Below are 21,333 nucleotides of genomic sequence, written 5' to 3'. Positions count from 1 at the left end.
ATACTTCTCTGATCTATTGCAATTTACATTTTCTAGCTTAATTTGAATCCCAATACCCAATTCCTTTTATTCTTCAAGCAATTTAAGTTTTCCAGCAATTTAGATTCAGCAATTTAAATTTCTTGCACTTTAAGTTTCAGCTCTTTTACTTTCTTGCACTTTAAGTTTCTGCAATTTACTTCTTCTGTTCTTTAAGATTCAGCAAATTTTCATTCTGCACTCTAGTTTTCTTGCAATTTCACTTCTGCTAATCAAATTCACTCAAATCATCAAATACTCGCTTAACTAAATTCATCACCATACTAAAGTTGCTTAATCCATCAATCCTTGTGGGATCGACCTCACTCTTGTGAGTTATTACTACTTGATGCGACCCGGTACACTTGCCGGTGAGTTTGTTTGGAATCGTTTTTCCCTCATCAGGCCCAAGAAAATCAAATACACACATATGATAGTATAATACCAGAAATTTCAGATTGGAATAACTAAAGTAACATTATAGGCTCTGTTAATTCAGAATTGAAATTCACTGCAAAGTTATTTCCAATTTCTTTACACAAAATGCTATTATTATAAACAAAGTAGCTAAATTTTCCTTTAAAAAAAATATCACCTTCATGGACTAAGTTTTGAATTCCAAAATATTCTTCATCTTTTTGTTTAGTGACTAAGGCAAACCAAAGATAAGAATGGAAGGAGTTTCAGAAGGCGTACAAAAGAAGAATTTACACCAGCAGCATTTATCCCAAGATCCTTCCGAAGAACAAAGCAAGGTTTGAACCATCCAAGTGAAATGTTCCTGTCTCTCTGGATTCTAACCGTATCTCTTAAACAATGGCACACAAAGTATCCATAGCCTAGGCAGATTCCCAATTTCAAAATCCCCATATCAACGCACCGAAACACATATCAATAAATTAATTCAATGAGATAAGTATTAGAATAAATAAATGAAGAAAATAGGTAAGAAAGGGTTTTTTCCAAGGCGGGTGTAGGCTTCGAGCACATTGATAAATCAAGAGCTCATGTGCTTATACCAGTAACTTTTAAAAGAAAATAAATAAACAAAAAAAAAAGTCAAGCAAAGTATGATGTACAAATTTTAAAAAATCAATAGAAGAACACTCATAATTCACAATATCAGATTACTACAAAAAAAAATTACACAAAGATAATAAGGAAAAAAACTTTTAATCCTATATAAAAGAGACTGTTTTCTAATAATAGTATTTATTTAACTCATTTTGTGCACTGTAATAAACTTTCTTATTCCCAAATTGATTCCGGAACTTATAGTTATATACTTTAAATACTAAAACTAATTTTAGACATTATACTTCAATTATTGCTGTAGCTTTTTCCAACAACAAATTGAAAAAAATAAAGGAAGACCCAATAGAGCAAGGGTCCCAATGAATGAATACATCATTAGAAAACTTAAATCAATCTAATGCCTACTAACCTGTCGAAGCTATTGGATCACCTCACAATTGCCATCATGAAAGCGAAAAGACGGCTCCATGACCACAAATCCAGCTTTTCAATTTGACCCATATTCCAATCAGCAATCACTCCCACAAATCATCCCTCTCCCTAAACCCTACCCTAAATCAAGTGTGTATGAGTATTAATAGCTCAATAGTTCAGTGTACATTATAGAAAATTGAGTATTAAAATCAACGGAAAATTACAAAATCAGATTTAAAACACGCAAACCCTAGTGAGAAATCAGGAACACAATTGCAAACCCTAATAAAATCACTGCATACTGAAAACGAATAACCTAACGGAAAATCGAAAAAGAATCTCTCTTCATGAAGACAGAATTCAGAAAAAGAATCAAAATTATTCAAAGCTACTATGAATTACATATTAGAAAATCAAATTCAATCTGATGCGTACAATTTTAGGATATTCGGAGAGCAATTGAAGTGTTTTCATATGGATTTTATATAGTTCTTATTATGTGTCTCATTTTCATTGTGTTTATTTTTTCACATGCTTCTGTTTCAGTTACTGCTAGAACCAAAAAATAGCCACATTTTAACTGACAAAGCTAAATGAAGTATGCATCTATGTACAATAAAGGTATGTTTCTTTAATCTCCAAAAAAAAATTAATCAATTAGGAGCAGAGTTTATAACACTTTTAAGTTACAAATTTTACTAAAAGCTGTTTCAGGGTTCATGATCATCCAAAGATCTTATTTATAATGGTAAGAGAATATTATTCATCAAATTCTTCTCATCTTCTGAAGATAAATAAATTTTAACTGAATATATTCTCTGAGAAAGAAACACAATGATTCTTACCTTAACACGTTTAACACGTTCTTCCTGTTGTTGCACCTTTTCACTTTATCCTCTTGTTTCTCCTTTCCATCTAATAGAAAATCGAAAAACAATCTCTTTTCATGAAGATGGAATTCAAAAATTAATTAAAATTATTCAAAACTGTTATGAATTACATATTAGAAACCCAATTCAATCTAATGCCTACAATTTATAGGATACATGAGAAATCCTAAGATATATGAGAAATCCTAAATCAAGATAAACCCAACTAACCTCCGAGATCTAATCGAAGATCTTCACGGCCGACATCATCAGATCTGAGGATCAGAAGTAAGAGAGAAATCGAACTTGTAAAGCTAAATATCTTCCGGTCACTCCGACAAATTTTTTCCAGAAATCGGTACTCATCTCTCTAAACCCTAACCTAATAGCACAGTAGAGCAATGGCACAAACAGGTATCAAATAATAACATTTATTCTCATTTCATTTACCAACATATCAGAGTATACATAATAGTAATTAACATTTATTTGAAACAATATCAACAAATTCCTAAAAAATACGATGGCTAAACATCCGATATCTAACCTATTCTAGTGAGCGAACATTTGGAATTAAAGGACCTCTGTTGTGTTCGGCCTACTTTTCTAGCCCTTCATCCGAGGTCTCCCATTTCAGTCGCGAGCTGGCCATAATGGTTTCCTCTGTGGCCTCCACAATATCTCCGGAAACTGGTAGAATGCAAAAAATGATCGACAAATAGAGAACCCGGTTTGAGAGTGAGAGCGACACCGTGAGAGAGAAATTGAGAAAATGAGAGAGAAAGAGATTGTCACACTGAGAAGAGGGAAGGATCAAGGTCACAACACCGAGAGAAATGATTCAGGCAAAAAAAAAAAAGAATAGCCAATCGAAAAGAGAACGACAGAAATTAGGGGATTAGAGTTTTCGAGAGAGATAGAGAGAAGAGGAACAACATCAAACAAAAGATTGAGAAAGGAAAAAGAAGATGAAGGCCATAACAAAATGCTTTTAAATTATTCCGTTTTTAATTTTTTATTACAAATTAATGTGAGAGTGACGCTGGCTTCAGGAGCCACAGTCATTATACAAGTAATAGATTGGGCACCATTATTCTGATAAAAAAAGATCTTTTTTTAATGAAAAAGATTTTTTTTTATTTTTTCGCGTGTTTGATAAATTTCTAGTAGTAAAAATAAAAATACTAAAAAAATAAAAAAAAATCTTTTTTAAGAAGCTGTAATTTACATTTTTTTTTTAAAATATGTTTTTTATATAATAAATAAACAAAAAAATATTTTTATATTATTATACCCAAATATAATTGATAAATAAAAAAATTTTTTGCATTAGATATTCAAAAATAAAATTATTTTACTTCTTCATAAGATTTAAAAAAAAAAAAAAAAAGATAAACAAGGCCTTAGGTTAGATTAGATTTCTCATTCCACTTCCTCAGTTTTGCGATATCGACAGACACACACCAAGTCTCTCTCCAACACCTTAAAGAAAAGGAAAACCCTCTAAAACAGAAAGCAACATGTCGGCACCTGCATTCTTGTTCACCGTTAGCGCCGCCACGGCCACTGCCACAGCCTTGTTCTTAATCTGCAATTCTCGTCTCATGCGCGTGAGCCCCTACGAAAAGAACCTCACAAGACACCATCGCCAACAACCCAAACGCAATCCCGAACAACCCAAACGCGATCCACGTGGCAAGATGCTCTTCGTTTCCCAAATCGGAACTTCAAAAGCCCTAGCGACCTGCCTCTGCGATTTGTTAGAGTCGAAAGGCGTCGTTTTGGACCTCGTAGATGCCCGGGATTACGAGCCCGAAGCCCTACCCAAGGAGAACCTCGTCCTCCTCGTTGCTTCAACTTCGGAAGTTTGGAACCTATCTCCCGCACGAAATTTCTCCTCCAATCACCACCTACTTTGGGGAGCAAAGTTCTTCGTCAATTGGATCCAGAAAAAAGCGAACGCCTTTAAGGTTGGAGCGTTTGTTGTGAATGCTTGCAGTTTCAGTGCCTTTGTCGTGGGCAGAGAGGTTAATGAAGGTGGCAAGAATTTGATGGCTAAGGCGGCCAATGAGATTAGGGGTTTGGGGCGCACTGCTGAATCGAATGCGGATTTTGACAGCTGGTGGGGAAGTGTTGTTGCGGTTTTGCAAGGTGCTGTTTTGGGAGATGCTGCTGATGGAATATGCGGGGAATCTGAACCTGAGGTCCGTTTCTGCATCCTCTTATCCTTATATACTTAACTGGATAACTATGGCGTTTCTATTTATTATCATCACACTGCAGAGCTCTCTATTTAATAGTTAATTGCTCTAAACTTATGGTGATTTAATTCTGTCATAGATAATATGATTGTTTCCCTAATTCCAGGATGTTGGTTCTTCTGATCTAAAGCTATCCATGACACAGCGTTTATATATATTGGTGAAAAATCAGGATTTTGTAACAAAGCAAACCGAGCCTTGTGTGAGCTTCTCTAGTACCACCAGGCACAGGTTGTTAACTCTCCCTGAGGACAACTTTATGAAGAATGGCACTGTTGAACCTGAAGAAGTATGTCATATACCTGCCCAATGGCCTCTTAGAGATGATCTATTGATCTACGACGGTGTGTTACCAAATTTTAAAGGATTTTGTTCTGTTGGTCGCTGCTTTTACTTTGCTGGTAATGCGCGTAGTGTTTTAACACATCCGAACGTGGGTGACGATCGGTACTACTCAAAGCTGTGGTGCCTTAAGTATGAGGATTCTACTTGGGTTTGGAGTCTATGTGGAACCATGTTCTGCTCCCAATTAAGTCCCTTAGTAGTCCCATACGATGGCAAATTGTGCATGTTTTGGGGTGACTATCAAATTGCAAATTGGGTTGAGATCTATAGCCTAAAATCAGGTCTATGGGAAAAAAGGGAAGTGCCCGATAGTGCTCTCTTCTCAGATCACCCGTTGCCTAGCTCGTACTTTCTGTGGGAGGACAGCACCAAGAGTCCCAAGAAGACCCTCATTGTATTGTATTCTTTTCATAATAATCATCAGTTGCTCATGTCATATGACGTCAAGGCTAACAGATGGGAAAAAGTTGTGTGCAATTTTCCGCCAGTTCCTAGATATTGTCCTAGAAAATTAGTTCGTTTGGGATGTACCCATTATCTTCTGATTGTAGACTTCGCTCCAATGTGGTATATTTATGACTTGTCTAAGAAGAAGGTTGTGGAAGAAGTGCTCGTGGATGGTTTGGAGAAGGATGTGCGGGTATCAAATATTTTTTGTTGCCAACACAGTAGCAAAGAAAGTTTGATTTATATATTCACGGGACACGAGGAAGAGGAAGAATTTCCTCAGTTTATTTCTTATGCCAGAGTCAGGCTCCAACTCCAAACTTTTTCTGCCAAGATTGAATCCAAGGGTCATCTTAGAGTTGGTCCTTATTACCATTACCGTATGTGAGTATGCGCTTCTCTTTAAACTTGTTTCACCCTATCCAGTGATTGAGCTTTGATATTTACTTGTTTAACTCGGTGGACAGATTTGCTGCTGGAGATGAAGGCAATAAAGAGAAGACTGTAGTTTAGTATACCGGTGTGGTCGATATTAGGAATTAGAATTTCACCATCAATGACCAACTAGCCAAAGAAAGAAGTGATGGATACCAAAGTCATATGAAAGCTCTAGCCACCTTGAATCCAACTTTGTTGCCAAGACATGCATGCCAATCTGCCTTAACATAAAGTACTACAAGTATAGAAATATTTTGTAAGCTATGTATTTACCTCTTTGGCCCTGAAACACAGGACTCAACATCTCCCAAGTCTAAGTGCAATTGAGATGTATATACTCTCTTATCATGATTTTGAGATATTAGAATCTTCAACTTTCGATAAGTACTAATGTGACTTGTATCTTATCGACAAGATATTGCCTCCTTACAGTCACAAATATGATTCGATCATTGAAACCTGTAACCAAGTAAAGTAAACTTGGTCATATAATCAATTTGATAGAGTTTTATACTGGCCAATGCAAATTAAAATAGATAACAGAAAGAATGTGTCACTTTTTGTTCACTTATTCCTGTTAATCTAAGAGAATACATATTCTGGACACATATTTGCAATTGTAGCCCTATCAGGCTATCAGCCAATGACATTTCTCCCATGCCTTCACCTGAAGGTATATTTCAATAAGCTGAGGACACCATGTTTTCGCAACACCAGGCAAGATCATACTCATTGGCTGTCACACCAAAAATTTGAATGCAGTTATCATGATCATCAAAGCTAGAAATATGTGAAAACATATGTAATCAGATCATACTACTAAAACTATAAGCTAACATGCAATTTTTATCTTGATTTATATCTAGAAACAAACAACTTTTATTAAATATACTTTACCTGGCCAAGCATTTTTGCCTCTGCTTCAATTCCTCCTATAGAACTTACATTCCCTATTTGCTTGTAGTGCATCATCTGATCTTGCTACATCAACGTGAATTGAGTGATCTATAACAAGCTCCACTGGAACCTGAATGAAATCTATATTAAATTACTCTTCCACCTTAGCCCATGATAACAATAAAGAAGTCTCGTGGCCCACAAATTCTGTCCAAAGGAATACATAAATTCAATTACAATTTTAGTCTTTATTACTTTATCTTTAGTTGTTCTTATCTTATCTTTATTTGCTTTTATTTTTCATAGGACAATGCTCTATATATATTTAGTTTTACCCTCATAGTTTACAATACACTTCAATTCAATTCAATTCAATCAACAAGCAATAAAAGTTCTTTTCTTTGCTTTTTCTATTCTTTCACAATTTTATCATGATATCAGAGCCTTGGTATCCTCTTTGAAAAGGATACATAAGCTATCTTCTTTCCGGTGAGAAATCACCTTACTTCTTTTTCAACCTCCTCCCACAATGAATAATCAATATTCTAATTTAGCTCAGAATTCAACCAATCTTTATTACATCTATCTAAGTAAAAATCCAACATCAGTCTTGGTTATCCCTCAACTATTATTCATGGAAGTCACTATGGCCTGTCTGCGCCTTCTTCCGACAGTTCCATCTGGGCCTTCTTCTGGCAGTCTGCATTCTGTTTCAACAGTCATGCATTCTGTTTTAATCTGCATTCTGTTTTAGCAGTTCCATCTGCATTCTTATCGCGCTCTATGCGCCCTCTCTTATTGCGCTCTACGCGCCCTCTGACCACTCTTATTGCGCCATATGCGCCCTCTTTCTTATCGCACTCTACGCGCTTATTTTTTCATTTTTCTTTTGAAGATTGCTGCTCAAGCACAGCATCTCCTTTTATATTTTTGTCGCCGGCAGTTCAAACTCCGCCGCACGCATCTTAGTCCGCGTCACGCGTTTTCCTCAACAATTTCATCGAAACTTATCCAAGCTGTGGATTATTGACATCTTCCATCCACCAGCTTGCGGGGGCGTATTAAATTACTCTTCCACCTTAGCCCATGACAACAATAAAGAAGTCTCGTGGCCCACAAATTCAGTCCAACGGAATACATAAATTCAATTACAATTTTAGTCTTTATTATCTTATCTTTATCTTATCTTTGGTTGTTCTTATCTTATCTTTATTTGCTTTTATCTTTCATAGGACAATGTTCTATATATATTTAGTTTTACAATACACTTCAGTTCAATTCAATCAATCAACAATCAATAAAAGTTCTTTTCTTTGTTTTTCCTATTCTTTCACAATTTTATCAATCTATATACCTAATTATCCAAAAACATGTTACATTCATTTCATACCAGAGGACTAATCTCATTAGGATCATTGCCAAGGTTCTTCGTGGAATCCCTCATAGAAGCAAGATCAACCAAAGCCGGAACCCCGATGGCATCCCTTCAACAAAATCAAATGGCTAAGAAGACAAAATTCATACATTCAAACTAGTCATTGATTCATGAAAATGGAACAAACCTGAAGCAGAACACGAGCTGGCATGAAAGGAATCTCAGTTTGCTTAGTAGAAATGTTCTTCCAATCCATAATCAATTCGACGTCATTCTTAGTCACTTTAAAGTTGTCACAATTTCTACTTGCGGAATCTAGCAGAATCCTTATAGAATATGGGGAACTACAAAGAGACAATGTAGTTAATTTTCATCAACATAAGCAACATAATCTAAAAAATATCAGTTTATTTAAGTTGGTACCAATTCTAGGATCATTCAGAGCAGGCAAACTATACAATTTTCCACGTTCACCACCTTCAGGATTGGGAAGACTTGTCAAAATTCCCTGAAAACATCTTCAGAAGCTGAAGATATTGAACATTGATTTTAATGCTTTATTAAACTAATTGAATAATAATGCAATCAAGATTTGAACCAATACATGGTGAAAACAGAATGTAACATTTTAAAGTGAATGAAACAAGTTACAAAGTTGTTTTAATCAGAGTTCTACATCTTAGTAACTGATTTAGAAGCTAATATGATATAATGTCAAAAGTTTTTATACCCTTTGCAGCCATTTCTCTATTGAATTTGAACCTTACAATCACAATGGAATCAACTACTCTGAAGACTTGTGAAAAGTGTTTCTTCATAATTATCAATGTATTTCAAATCCTCATATCATTTATTATTATTGATTAGAGTTTATATTTCATTTAATATAAAATACCATAAGCATTATATTCAAATAAAACTAAAACTATTTCTTCTAAATTTGACTGCATTGGATTCATTGTTCTTTGCTTGACACGTAGTCATGCACCTTTGTTCTATACTTATATTCTATCCACGTTTTCATTCGTTATGCTTTGTTTTTTTTTTTTACGATATTTTTCAATCTGACAAGATAAAAATTAATTCGTTGCGGATCTGAACTTTATTTAAAAATTTATCGTTGATTAATAAATTGCTGCATATATAAAATAAGATTCGAACCTCTGAAAGTTATTTAAACAGACCAATAAATTAATTATTTGGCCAATCTAAATTAGTTAGGCCATAATTTTTAATTTAATAATGCGTATATATAAAAAAGTATCTTAGTTATCAATTAGTCATATAAAAATACATATAAATATTATATATAAATTAATTCAATAATTAATTTTTAGTATTCATATAATATTTTTATTTTTATTTTTTAAGTATTTTCTTAACATTTCAGAGCTAGAAAACTTGTGAAATATTATGGTTGAAAAGGACATAATTCTAATCTTTATATACTAGTTTTGTGGTACTAGCTTTATGGTCAAAGCATAAACATTTTTTCTTTCTTTCCACAAAAGTCAAGATAACACAAAAGTGGTTTTGCTGATTCTTAACCTACGTGGATCCAAATAATATTACATACATATATAAAATGAAATTACTCAGGAACCGGATTCTGATTTTTAACTGCCTTGTATTTACATTTCAGAATTCTTAGTGAAAAGATTATAATGACTTTTACTATAATGTTAACTAATTATTATTCCTACTATATTTTATTTCGTAAAAGCATGATTTTAATGCAAAATAAAAACCATTGAAATTTTGGAAGAAATAACTAACTGAAAAATATGAGTCAATATCTAAAACAGAGTTAAACAAGTAAAATAGATTTCTTGACCACAGAACTGGAAGTCCATATCAGTCATAATATTATACTGTATACAAAATCAGAAATTTCAATGCAAACATACTGTAAATAAAAAATTAATCATCAAATTATTTATATAAAAAATTAATCAGAAATTTTTGCTTGAAATTGAAAAATGTTTCATCAAAATAACTACCATTTTTTACAGAAAATAAAGCTTCAAAAATGAAATTATTAATGAGACCATCTACTTACGTAAATAAATAAAAGACAACAATATAGATCATTTTATCTTTATTCTAGTCATGACAAGAGAGAATACTTAAGTCTCAAAGTAGTCCCTAAAGTTGCACTCGAGCTTCAAAGTAATTTCTGAAGTTAATAATTATCCAAATTTATCTTCGAAATTGCACTCCGGGACTCAGTAGTTCCTAAAGCATTTTTCGTTCATCGAAACCTTAAAATGACATCATTTTGAACAAAAAAAAAAAAAAAAAAGCTTAGAAAAGCGTTGTCTTTATATTAAAAAAAATAAAAACAACAATCCCCTTCTTCTACTTCAACTCTGTTCTTCTTCTTCTTCAACATTGTTGTTGTTCTTCTTCTTCAATAAATCACAAAAATAAAACCAACAACACAAAATATCACTAAAAAATCAGTATTAATCAAAAAAGATCAATCAAACTTAAATAACAAGCATTAATCAACCTAAAAAGCAAAGAGCACAAAAAGTAACAACAATAAAAAAATCAGTAATAATTACAGAATAGAAAATAACTAAAATTAACCATTGTTGTTATATTAAAATAGAATCAACAACAATCACTCAAAACATTAAAGAACAACGATTGAATAACTAAAAAAATTTAAAAAAATCACCGTGGCTGAGAGAGAGAACCGTGCCAGAGGAGAGAAGAGGGAGACCGAGCGGAGAGGAGGCTGGCGAGCGGCGCGGCAACAGGACGAAGATTAGCGAGCGGCGCGGAAGGTTGAGGCTTTATGCATCTGCCTCTACTGTATTTGAGTGTGAGACACTAGGTTGGGGTGGGGGATGAGCGGCGCGGGACTGAAACAGATGCCGGCGAGAAGCGGCGACAGCGAAGGTTGAAAAGAGCTCTTGTGAGTGTGGGAGTATGGTTGGGAAGGGGGAGGACATCAGAATAGAAAGGAGAAGGAGAAGGAAAAAGACCTCAGATTGGGAAAGTAGAAGAGGAAGGAAAAGAAGAAGGGCGTCAGGTTGGGGAAGCAAAAAGGGAAGGAGAAGGGTTGGGCCGAGGGAGGGAAAGGGGACGGGTTGGAGATGAAAAAGGAAAAAGAGAAGATTGGGGAAGGAAAAGGGGTTGGGACACAACTTGTAACTTGTTAAGATAACACAAAAAGATGCTCTATTATAACAGCGAGTAGCCTTCTTTAAGTTGTCTCTGATCCAGTCCAAAACTTGAGCATTCTAAAAAAAATAGTGAAGATTATTAATTTCAGTACTAATCCAAATTATTTTTATTATCTATTATTATTATTATTATTAAAAATTGATAAACATGTTATATTGTTATTGTTATTGCATATTAATTATCTATTAATAATAATATATAATTAATAGTGACTAATTTTAGTTACTAATATCGATAAATAAATAATATTTTTGAATAACAATAAGAAAAAGACTTAACCAACTGTGGAAGCAACGCCGGAAAGAAAGTGCCGATATTTGGTGGCGACTTCAGTCTTCGCTGTGAAACCTCTCAGCTCAGTTCTTGTTTCTTCGTTTGATGGAATTCAGGCCCCGCAACTACACCGCCGAGCGTGAATCTCACGCTCTACCTCGCCTACGCGCCGATGCTCACCCTCTCTCAGCTACACTCTCTCCGCCACTCCCTCAGGTTCAATTATTCTCTCTCTCTCTTTTGATCTTTCACTAGCACTTCACTGTTTCGGATATACCACGAATCACGCTGATAGATTTGATTTTGTTTAGTCGTAAGCAAATTATTATGTCTTAGTATTTCAGTTTAAGCTAGTTATTTTCTGTTAGCTTCTGTTTAGTGTAGGTTAATGATTTCAATGTTGTTGAGCTTAGTGATATGATCGTAGTGAGTTTCATAACAAAATCTGGCGAGAGAAAGTGTTCTATAGATCGAGATTTTTGTTATGTTTAACTACACAGCAAAATGCAGGGAGGATTTGGTTAAGTAACTTCATTTGAGGACTTGTTAATATTTGTTGAAATGCTTAGTGAACTTTTATTTCTGAGTAGTAGTTGTCTACGTTATGATTTTCAGGTTGATTCGATTTTTTTTATTGTGTTTGGAATTTCCGTTACTTGCATTGGTCTCAATACTTAGTTGTTGTGTTGATGTTCTTGATTTCTTGTTTTTAGGGTGATGTTGTGGAAAGTGGTAACAGTGATTTCTTTGATCCACTGAGAGGAACTGATAAGGAGGCAAAGGTCGAATCTCCTGATCCTGACAACCTCAGCAATGCGGTTGATCATCATCCAACGAAGGAGTGGACCTCTTTCAGGAGATTACTAATGCAGAGGTTTCCTGTCACCAAAATGGTTTCAATGTCTTCAGTAAGCTTTTCAAAATGGTTTCCTTTTTGTTCTGTAACCCTTTATTTTTTTAGTTAATCATAATGGCTAATTATTTATCTTTTAATTACAGATGCCTGATCTTCTAATGAGAAGTGCAAAATGTATGCCCATATCTATTACATTGTTTATCCTTCTTTTATTTACTTATTTATTTTTAAAAAAATTGTATTTGTCTCTATTTATTTATGTGATGTCATGATTTTCAGCACATGAGAAATCTTCAACAATTATGCATTTGGAGGAACTGGACGATCCACAAAAATTTGCTGACGAGGGTGTCAAGGTGATTACTTGGCAAGAGTATGTGTCTCGGTTACATGAGCTCAAAGATGAAATTAACCGTTCTTGGCTAGCTGAAGATCGTGTAACATCCTTAAAGTTATCTATAAAGGTAGATGTTGATACATTTAACAGTTTCTGGGTTTGTGCATTGCATAGAAGGATTTTTTTCAAAAATTCATATACTTACTGTTTTTATGTTTTATTTTTTCCTTTATAGACCTAGTAGTATTTTGTTTACATATAAGAAGGAAATTCTTGTTTGATTTTGTTGAACCATATGTTAAATAAATAGAAGAGGCTCAGACAGAGATAAGCTACCTAATTAAAATCCAAATCGTGTATAATAGTAAGTTTGCTTGGGTGAGAAGGGACCGCTGGGGGAAGAGGGGATTTGAAATAATTTCTCTTATTTTGGGATGAAATAATATTTTTCTTCATTTCTTATCCTGATATGGGTTGTTTATATGAACTTGAAAGTTGAAACTGATTGTTCTGTTTGCAGGCAGCTAAGCTTCTGATGGATACGTCCGTTTCTGAGTTTTATCCTACACTTTTTGTCCTTGTCACAGATATCATGGACATGCTTGGCGAATTGGTTTGGCAACGCATAAAGCGGAAAGCCGAGTTTACTGAAGATGGAGCCTTACTCTGCAACTTAGCAGGTCTCTTCTTAATTTGAATCTCTCTCTCACACAATTTAGTTTTACCCAGAGTGTTTCCTTAGGCATTTCCAATATCAATAGTGGTTGAGAATCTTCAATCTGGAATCTGTCTCTCTTTTGTACCCCTCAAATGGGTAGCTCATGGTGAACCACAGTGAAGGCAAATAAAAATTGTTGCTACAAGATTGTTGCTTATAGGAGAAACCCCTATATAAAAATTGTTTGCCAAAAGTTCACCCAAATGTGCCAAAAGTTCTCCATGTATTATCGATAACTTGATAAATGGGTTGTTACAGTAACTGCCCTCAGAAGTCTCCAAATGTTAAAATTATTTTCTTATTGCAGCTAATTTATACATCATATAAGCTTGATGGTGTTTGATAATTGATAGTTGCTTCAAAACTTGTATTGGCATCTGATCGTTTATCCAAATCTGTTACTGACGGTGCAGAAAACTTTAAGGCAAGCGATATTTGTAGTGATGCTAAAGAAACTTGCAATAACTGGTTCAACAAAATTGGTGTTGTGCAAGAGCTTCTTCCACGCATGTAAAGTCCTTATCCTTTTCTCTGTATTTAATGTATTCTATGTTTCTTTTCGTGAAATTTTTTTTTGTAGGTCTTGTTGATGTATGTTTCTGAATGTTTTATTCCATCTATTCATTCTAATGTCTTCATCATCACACTTGGAAGCTAAATCAAAGCCAGTTTCAAAAAAAAAAAAAAAAACAGTAGTCATGCTTCTTTTTCAGTTTTTCTTATAGGACCTACATGTTTTCTTTTTCTTGTGAAGAAACCTTATTCTCTTTCTTTGCACTATTTCTTTGCATAAATAAATTTCTGTATTCAACATTTTGGCTTAAAGTTTCCTCCTCAATTTTGTTGAGTGCTTACCGTGTTTTGGGAATTTTACTTTAGTTACCTGGAGTTGGCAATATTGCCTTGCTGGCGATTTCTGCTTGACCAACCTGAAGACAGTCTTTGGCGCTTGGTAATGATGATAAGAGGATTGGGGGATCCTGTAGCATCTGCATATTGTCGTTTATATATGGCTCACTGTGCTCAGAAGCTTATTTCACATGATATAGGTATTTTGGTTAATATGTTTGCTGGTGCATATTTTTACGTATATCATATACACTGTTACCATGGCAACCCAAAACCTCAGTGTCAAACACCTTTTGCTTATTGCTTCTAGTATACCAATGGTTTTGTTTTTAAAGTTCTTGTATTCTTCTGTAATTTGCACATTCAAAATGCTGTAGAGAATGTGAACAGTTTGGTGGTAAAAACATTATTTTCATAGTTATTTCTAGAGTAAGTTAACAAATTATTCCTCTACTGCTGTGCACCAATTTCTACTTTACAATCTGTACTGTTGTTTGTATTCTATGCTCTATCTGGTTGGTTTCTTGAGATTTATTTTCTGTCTTATACCTTGTTCTCAGTGGGATTCTCAGTGGGATGCATGGATCATTTTGTTTACTCATTTTGCTGTTTAATCTATAATGCATCTGATTGCTGTTATATAATTTTTTCTTGTGATTATCTTCAAAAAACTTAATTCTTTATTTCTCCAACTGGGACAGGTTATCTTATAACATGTGTGAATGACATCAGAGTCATTTTGATGAAAATTTTATCAGCAAATGAAAGCACTCATGGAAATGTTAAACACAACAAAAAATTGCAAGTTAGTCTGATGGAACCAACCATTGAGTATATTATGAAGTATATATTTAATGGGTTATCTCAGGTATGTATGTAGTTTCTTTCCATTAGTGTACTTATTTTCTACAATATTATATGTGATCATGGTCCCATAATGGTTATGCTGGTTGGAACTTCTTGAAACCGAAATTACCTATGCTAATAAAATTAACTACATTATTAGGGTTCTTCTCATTATTATAATGGAAAATAAAAAATTGCTGATTGTTTGCCCTGCTTTTTTCCCTTCTTCAACCTGTGTTTTATGGTTTTCTAAATATATCTTTACTCTGCCAAAGGGACAAGTCAGTGAAGTTCTTGCAGAGCTGGGATTGATGAAGAATCAACAGGATTTTGGGAGTGTTTCATGTGTTTCAGTTGTTCTGCATCATTTACTGAAGGAACTCCCTATTGAAATAGTTAGTTCAAACGCTCTACAGATGCTTCATCTAATTGAATTTAGCAAGGATTATTCCTTTGATCAGGTATGACACATTTTGCAGTGTTTATCATGCCTTGAGTACTTCTGATACACATCAAAATGTAATTTGCTATATTATAGCTGTCTTCTTTGATTTGCTTTTTCCAAAATGCAGTTTTATTGTTCTTCTTTTTGGTGATACAGCATATGAATTACAGATTGCTTGGGTTCAGGCTAAATGAAAGGAAAACCTCAGTTGACCTTGTCAATGCTGTGTTAGATAAAATCATTCTGGTATTACAGATTTCTAGTCCATCTTCCATTATTTGGAGTTGCATTGTTACTTTCTTTGCAATTGTATGTATTCCATTTTTATATCTCCATCTCTTGATTCAAGATCCTTAATTCCTTATCCCATCAACAGGCTACTTGGCTGGCAAGTTATTATCTTATCTTCTGTTTCCCAACTACTGTAAATTGTGTTTTTGCTTAGATGTTATTGTATTTTGAGAACATATTGCTAAGGACCTCTGATCATTCAGGAATTGACCCCAAAAGTTAGGGTCATCAGTTGGGGCAATGCTAGGTGGCAGATTGAAAGCTAAACAATAACGTATTCTTACCTACCATTCATGTGCTACTATAACCTGGATTTTTCAATTCTTGACTTGTTTCTGATATTTACATAAATCTGATCAATTTTGAACTTTTTGTCATACCATCATAAACCTTATTTTTATTTTTAATCTAGACAAAATGAGCAATTGCATCAGATCTCTGGGGAGGTCGAAGTAGATTATACCATGGAACAACTAACCTTGTACTCTATAAACATTAGGCTTCTTAGCATTGAATTCTTTGGTCAATATGGCATTGCTTCCAACTCCAAGTTTTCTAATTTTATCTATTTTGGCTGCAATGTCAGGTTGTTGCTCAGTATGATAGCCTCGATGAGTACCTAAAGGTTGTAGATGCTTATGCTGATCTTATTCTTCAGAATCACTTGGTAAGTTTGTGTGTATACAGTCTGACGGATGTTCATTCTCTATATAATGTGGTAAATGGATTCTTTGTAAGGATGCCTTATCCTCCTTTGCACTCTTCTCTTCTTTTCTAACAAAACCTCTTTTTCTTATAAAAAGAAAAGAGGTTTCTTTGAGTTAGTGACTTACTGAGAAGATGATACTTCTAATAATAAGTCGATATAGCAATATTATTTGGTATCTTAATGTCAATCTTTAGTCAACTTGCGTCTCAAAATTAATATATTATCAATAGAATCAGCATGCTAGTAGTTATTGCTTCAAAAATGGAGCAAGTCTTCCTCAACAGTATCTATAGAAGTATTAACAAATATTTCAGTTGAATAGATTATTAGAATTTGATTTAAAAAATGATATGTAACAATAAAATAAACAATGACACTTAATTCCATTTTCAAGGGACTGAACTTGCTCCTTGAGATGAAGCTTGTTGTCGCATGTTCAAACAGATGAGTAGCTAAATGCTTTGATCTTTGATGGATTAAATTGTGGTTCGATAACAGTTTATTCTGATCCTTGATATACTTTCCAGTCTCTAATAACTGAGAAGAACGTTAATGCTTTCATCTAAAATAAATTCCTTAATATCAGGGTGATCTTCTGAATACCATTTTGGAAGGCATTTCGCAGCGTGCTCGGAATAAAGGAGTGACAGAAGCTGAAATGCCAAGCTTGCAATCTCTCTTGGGGAAGATTCTGTCTCATTTTAAGTGTCTTGAGGATGTATTGTGTCTGGTAAATTCCTACTCATATGTTGTTTGTCTTATCATCCTTTTTTTTTGTCTTTGTATGTTAATCTATGCTATTCTTCAATAGATTAGGAGCAAAAAGAAATGTGATGATGTTTACTATTTTGTAGAATTACTTTCCAGAGATCTTAGATTTAATGTTTGGGAGCTCACAAGATGCTGTCTTTCTGCACATCCTTAATCTGGCAACAAGGTACGTACCATTTCTATGCGTATTAGCAAAAGAAAACTCTTTCTCTCTTGACATCCTTGCTGCTGCTGCAGCATCATCTTACTGGATTCTGTCTACTGTTTAGGAGTGTAATGTTTTAAGACTTCATTTTGCTTGGGAATTATATATCATTATCCGTTAAGCAGGAACGATCATATTAGGGATCCATTGTGCATACAGCTACTTTTTGAAATTTCTCGAACTTTACATGATAACATTGAAGCAAAGAATGTGAAAGATGGTGATAGCCAAGTGGCACATTCAATATCCCGCTTTGTGCACATGGTAACTTTTTTCGTTTACTTATCAATTGCCTATATGCTAATTTTATTTAGTTGTGATAATGGCATTGTCATGATTATGAATTGTTGGCAATTGTTTTCTACCACTAGGTAGATTATGGGGCAGAGATGGAACACCAGTTAGCTTTTCTAGTTGATTGCCGAGGAGCTTTTGGTAGATTTAATGAACTAAAGGTTTCCTGTTTTTGTCTCAGTTGTTTGATTAAACCGATACTTTTTAATTAAAAAGATTACACGTCATAGGATAATCGACCACTCCATTCCTCTATCCGTTCATGTTAATCTTTGTAATGACATAGCAATTATTCTTACTTGCAGGAAACCCTTGTTCATTCCAGCAATTCCTTAGCAATTCAAGCTTTGAAATGTGCTAAGAAACACTTGAGTTTGGTCAAAGCCTGCATTACATTTAGTGAAATCACAATACCTTCTATTTCTGCTCAAAGAAAGCAATTTGATCTTTTCCTAGAGACTGCCGAGGTTGATATTCAGTTTTTGGCACATCAATATTGTGTGTTTTTTCTGCTACATCCATACATGTCATGGACTCATCCTATTAATTTGTCAGGTTGCATTCTTAGTTGGCTTGGTTTCTCATTCTGATGGATTGATTGATTCGGCAGTTGGCTGTTTGCAGACCTTAAATATCACGGATGGTTAGTTTATTTGTAAACCATGTAGAGTAGTACAATGTTCTATTCATTTATTACTTGTCCCAGTTATCAATAATTATCAGTTATTTTACTTGAGAGTTAATCAGTACATAAACTGAAATGGAAAGCAAATATAGCCATTCCTTGGTTATGGTTGTATTTTGGGGTCATTGTCCTTATTGTATGTAATGGTGGATGTTACTGCTTAAAACTTGTATAAGGAAGACAACTCATTCAACAAATGCTTCTTCTTGCATATAATTTCCTAAGCAATAGCTCTTGGGAATAATTAATATAACATTGACTCTTACAATTTTACAAATCACAATATGCTATAGATGAAGACCAAGTCATCATTGTTTTCTGAGATCGATAGATTTGAGAATCTGTATCTTACGTTTGGCTGCTTAGTTTTTAAGTGAAGTGGTGAATTTGCATTGCTTGTGCCACTAACTGTACCGTCTCTCTAGAAGATTTATTTTCTGTACTCCCAACACCACAATAAATACATCTGGTTTTTAATTTGCTTGATTTTTAGGCTTGCAAACCCCAGCTGAAGTTGAAGGACTAGTCTCATCAATTAGAAAGCTCTGTGGCTTCTTAGTTATGGTTCCAGGTTGTTGATATTATTATTTTTCAGTGTTTTACCTGGAAACTCCAAAATTCTTTATATCCCTTCCTCATATATTTGTTTTGAAAAATGATTTTCTTAACTTCATTGAAGGTGATCTTAGCAAAGCAGGCACCCACTTCCCAAATAACTTATTTTCATTGATCAGCTCACACTCGTGGTAAGTTTTCTTTTGGAATTTATCATTATTGGAACCTCTATCCCCCCCTTTTTTTTTCCTTTTGGAATATAACATCTATCTTTTCTTGATGGATTATTTGAAATAACCTGGCAGCTTTGAACCAAAAATGAAGACACAAATTTTTTCTTCAATCTTATTGTTGTTGACATCTTTAGCACAGAAGTCTCTACCATATCATGTAGATACACAGGTATGCATTCCGTTCAATTCAGTACATGTGTTTTTATGACTAAAAGAAACTTTTGTATTTTTACATTTATTCTGTAAAAGGTGACAGAACATCATACCCTCCTTATATATTTATTTATACTGGACATATCCATTGCAAAGATCAATGGTTTCATAGACTGGAGTCCAGAGTCTTCTTGACCAGTTTGTAGCGTTTTTGCTCTGTATCTTAATTCCAAATGCAAAAGTGAATCCATTTTTATATTGTTTCCAGATTCCAGGCAATGACCTGTTATTCTATGGGGATTCCTCTTATAAGCAAGAACTTGTTTCTTTGACTAAGCTTGTTCTTGAGAACCTGCTTCGTGCCATTCAACAAGAACCTTCACGGGTATACCATTTTTACTTAATTGATATTTGTTCTGATTTATAGACTAATGTTAATTGGTAGTGATTTACTATGTGCTGAAAATGAAGGCCGCACGTGGAGCAATGGCACTTGAAGCTTGCAATTGCATTGTATCATCTTTCATGGTAGGCCGTGTTGTAATTTTAACTCAACTTCGTGTTTAAAGTTCTATTGGATATCATCATTATTCATTTGTAAAACTGAAAATTAAGAAGAAAAAGGGAGGATTGCATTATAAACTCTTAACAACCTATATCCTAATTTGGAATAACTAACCAGGAAAAATCCACACAAATCCTCCAGCTCTGTTAAGTCAAATATTATTTGCTTGTTCTTTTTAAAAAAGTACCTCCTTTAGAAAATGGAATGTCCTTGTCCCTACATGTTTGCTACACTAGGCTCTGAAATTCAGTTTCTCTGTCCCATTCATGGATTGTGGTTGGTTGGATTACTAATAATGGTTTCTTTCTTCGTCATTGGCAGGTAAATGATGAATTATCGTCCGTTTGCCTTAACCTGATCGAAACTGCCAAGTCAGGTTTGAGTGATCACGATAAATACCTCCGATCGACCATTGAACTTGTAAAGAAGAAATCCCAAACTCCTTCAACGGCCACGGTTTCTGTTTCTGTATGACTTGTCTTCATCCTCACCTAGGTTGATATGTCACACTTGATATGTATAGTAGGCAGCTTAAGGTTTAAGAAACAAAAGAAACACCCAAAGATGGAAGAACACAAGGATGTCGCAAGTCGCAACCACTATAACCGGTCGAATGTATGAGAGATACTCTCAGACAGGATGAACAAGAAGAGAAGGAGCTTTCAAGGAGGAAGAGTACAACAAATTCTCCTTTCAATAACAAGCATTGTCTCTCACCAGTTGGTTTGGGAAACTGATGTTGCTCCTACATTTTGTGATGTCCTTGCTTTCTGCACCATTTTTTCGGCAATGGATCTATCAACTTATTCAACTTCAGTGGTGATCAGCAGTCATCAGATTATTTGGTCATTCATTCCTTACATTATAGTTTGATTTCTTTCGCATATTGTAACCCTCATTCTTTTTTCTTTTTCCCTCCAAATTATGGGCGACGGAATTATTTGTTGTTAGTTATTATTCACCTGGCTTAGTCCATAAAAAAAAGAGCGTGTATAAAGAAAAGATATCATTCTCCCAATTATTTTTATTTGTTTTTATTCGAGTTTGTTCCTAATCTATACATTCATCAACATCTATTATTCACACATATAATTTAATTGAAAATGTTTGGTAGACAAAAAAAAAAAAAGTAAAAATAGCTTAAATTTATCTTATTTAATATTTATTAATTAACCAACTTAGGTTGGTCGAGTGGTCAGCTCACTCGTCCGTTTAAGCAAGTGTTGGGAGTTCGAATCCTGTCTTCTGTATGCA

General features: G+C 34.2%; 2 protein-coding genes and 3 long non-coding RNA genes across 5 annotated transcripts; 2 read left to right on the top strand and 3 right to left on the bottom strand.

Moving 5' to 3' along the window:
- Window positions 1–1,571: 1,571 nt before the first annotated feature.
- LOC148550141 (uncharacterized) lies at window positions 1,572–2,726 on the bottom strand. Its single transcript, XR_015892039.1, has 3 exons — window positions 2,568–2,726; window positions 2,313–2,382; window positions 1,572–1,600 (listed from the first exon to the last, which is right to left on the bottom strand). It is a non-coding gene; the product is annotated as an uncharacterized LOC148550141 (long non-coding RNA).
- Window positions 2,727–3,754: 1,028 nt separating this feature from the next.
- LOC107606431 (uncharacterized) lies at window positions 3,755–6,211 on the top strand. Its single transcript, XM_088492785.1, has 3 exons — window positions 3,755–4,540; window positions 4,704–5,773; window positions 5,857–6,211. Exons 1-3 carry the CDS (start codon window positions 3,857–3,859, stop codon window positions 5,900–5,902), a joined length of 1,800 nt encoding a protein of 599 aa, XP_088348911.1. The 5' UTR covers window positions 3,755–3,856; the 3' UTR covers window positions 5,903–6,211.
- Window positions 6,212–6,727: 516 nt separating this feature from the next.
- LOC110264776 (uncharacterized) lies at window positions 6,728–8,424 on the bottom strand. Its single transcript, XR_002350964.2, has 3 exons — window positions 8,287–8,424; window positions 8,115–8,208; window positions 6,728–6,854 (listed from the first exon to the last, which is right to left on the bottom strand). It is a non-coding gene; the product is annotated as an uncharacterized LOC110264776 (long non-coding RNA).
- A 1,838-nt stretch (window positions 8,425–10,262) lies between these two features.
- On the bottom strand, window positions 10,263–11,264 carry LOC148550140 (uncharacterized). The gene is made up of 2 exons (XR_015892062.1): window positions 10,783–11,264; window positions 10,263–10,507 (listed from the first exon to the last, which is right to left on the bottom strand). It is a non-coding gene; the product is annotated as an uncharacterized LOC148550140 (long non-coding RNA).
- A 278-nt stretch (window positions 11,265–11,542) lies between these two features.
- On the top strand, window positions 11,543–21,097 carry LOC107609155 (uncharacterized). Its single transcript, XM_016311003.3, has 23 exons — window positions 11,543–11,783; window positions 12,281–12,475; window positions 12,567–12,597; window positions 12,703–12,887; window positions 13,281–13,440; window positions 13,892–13,988; window positions 14,358–14,527; window positions 15,029–15,195; window positions 15,449–15,634; window positions 15,775–15,864; window positions 16,496–16,576; window positions 17,205–17,348; window positions 17,473–17,555; window positions 17,720–17,858; window positions 17,966–18,049; window positions 18,194–18,355; window positions 18,444–18,531; window positions 19,067–19,144; window positions 19,253–19,319; window positions 19,434–19,530; window positions 19,783–19,899; window positions 19,986–20,042; window positions 20,401–21,097. Exons 1-23 carry the CDS (start codon window positions 11,673–11,675, stop codon window positions 20,551–20,553), a joined length of 2,742 nt encoding a protein of 913 aa, XP_016166489.1. The 5' UTR covers window positions 11,543–11,672; the 3' UTR covers window positions 20,554–21,097.
- Window positions 21,098–21,333: the final 236 nt, after the last annotated feature.

This window comes from Arachis ipaensis, chromosome B7, assembly GCF_059453495.1.
Source record: "Arachis ipaensis isolate K30076 ecotype BB chromosome B7, ASM5945349v1, whole genome shotgun sequence".
In the NCBI taxonomy this organism is placed as follows: Eukaryota; Viridiplantae; Streptophyta; class Magnoliopsida; order Fabales; family Fabaceae; genus Arachis; species Arachis ipaensis.
This window is presented reverse-complemented; position numbering and strand designations above follow the sequence as displayed.

Excerpts from the sequence above, each read along its gene's own strand:
- LOC107609155 (XM_016311003.3), top strand. The coding sequence starts at position 11,673 with ATGGAATTCAGGCCCCGCAACTACACCGCCGAGCGTGAATCTCACGCT. Across the intron at positions 17,349-17,472 it reads TTGAGGATGTATTGTGTCTG|AATTACTTTCCAGAGATCTT; the intron begins GTAAATTCCTAC and ends ACTATTTTGTAG. Across the intron at positions 18,356-18,443 it reads TTTTCCTAGAGACTGCCGAG|GTTGCATTCTTAGTTGGCTT; the intron begins GTTGATATTCAG and ends TTAATTTGTCAG.
- LOC107606431 (XM_088492785.1), top strand. The coding sequence starts at position 3,857 with ATGTCGGCACCTGCATTCTTGTTCACCGTTAGCGCCGCCACGGCCACT. Across the intron at positions 4,541-4,703 it reads GCGGGGAATCTGAACCTGAG|GATGTTGGTTCTTCTGATCT; the intron begins GTCCGTTTCTGC and ends CCCTAATTCCAG. Across the intron at positions 5,774-5,856 it reads CCTTATTACCATTACCGTAT|ATTTGCTGCTGGAGATGAAG; the intron begins GTGAGTATGCGC and ends CTCGGTGGACAG.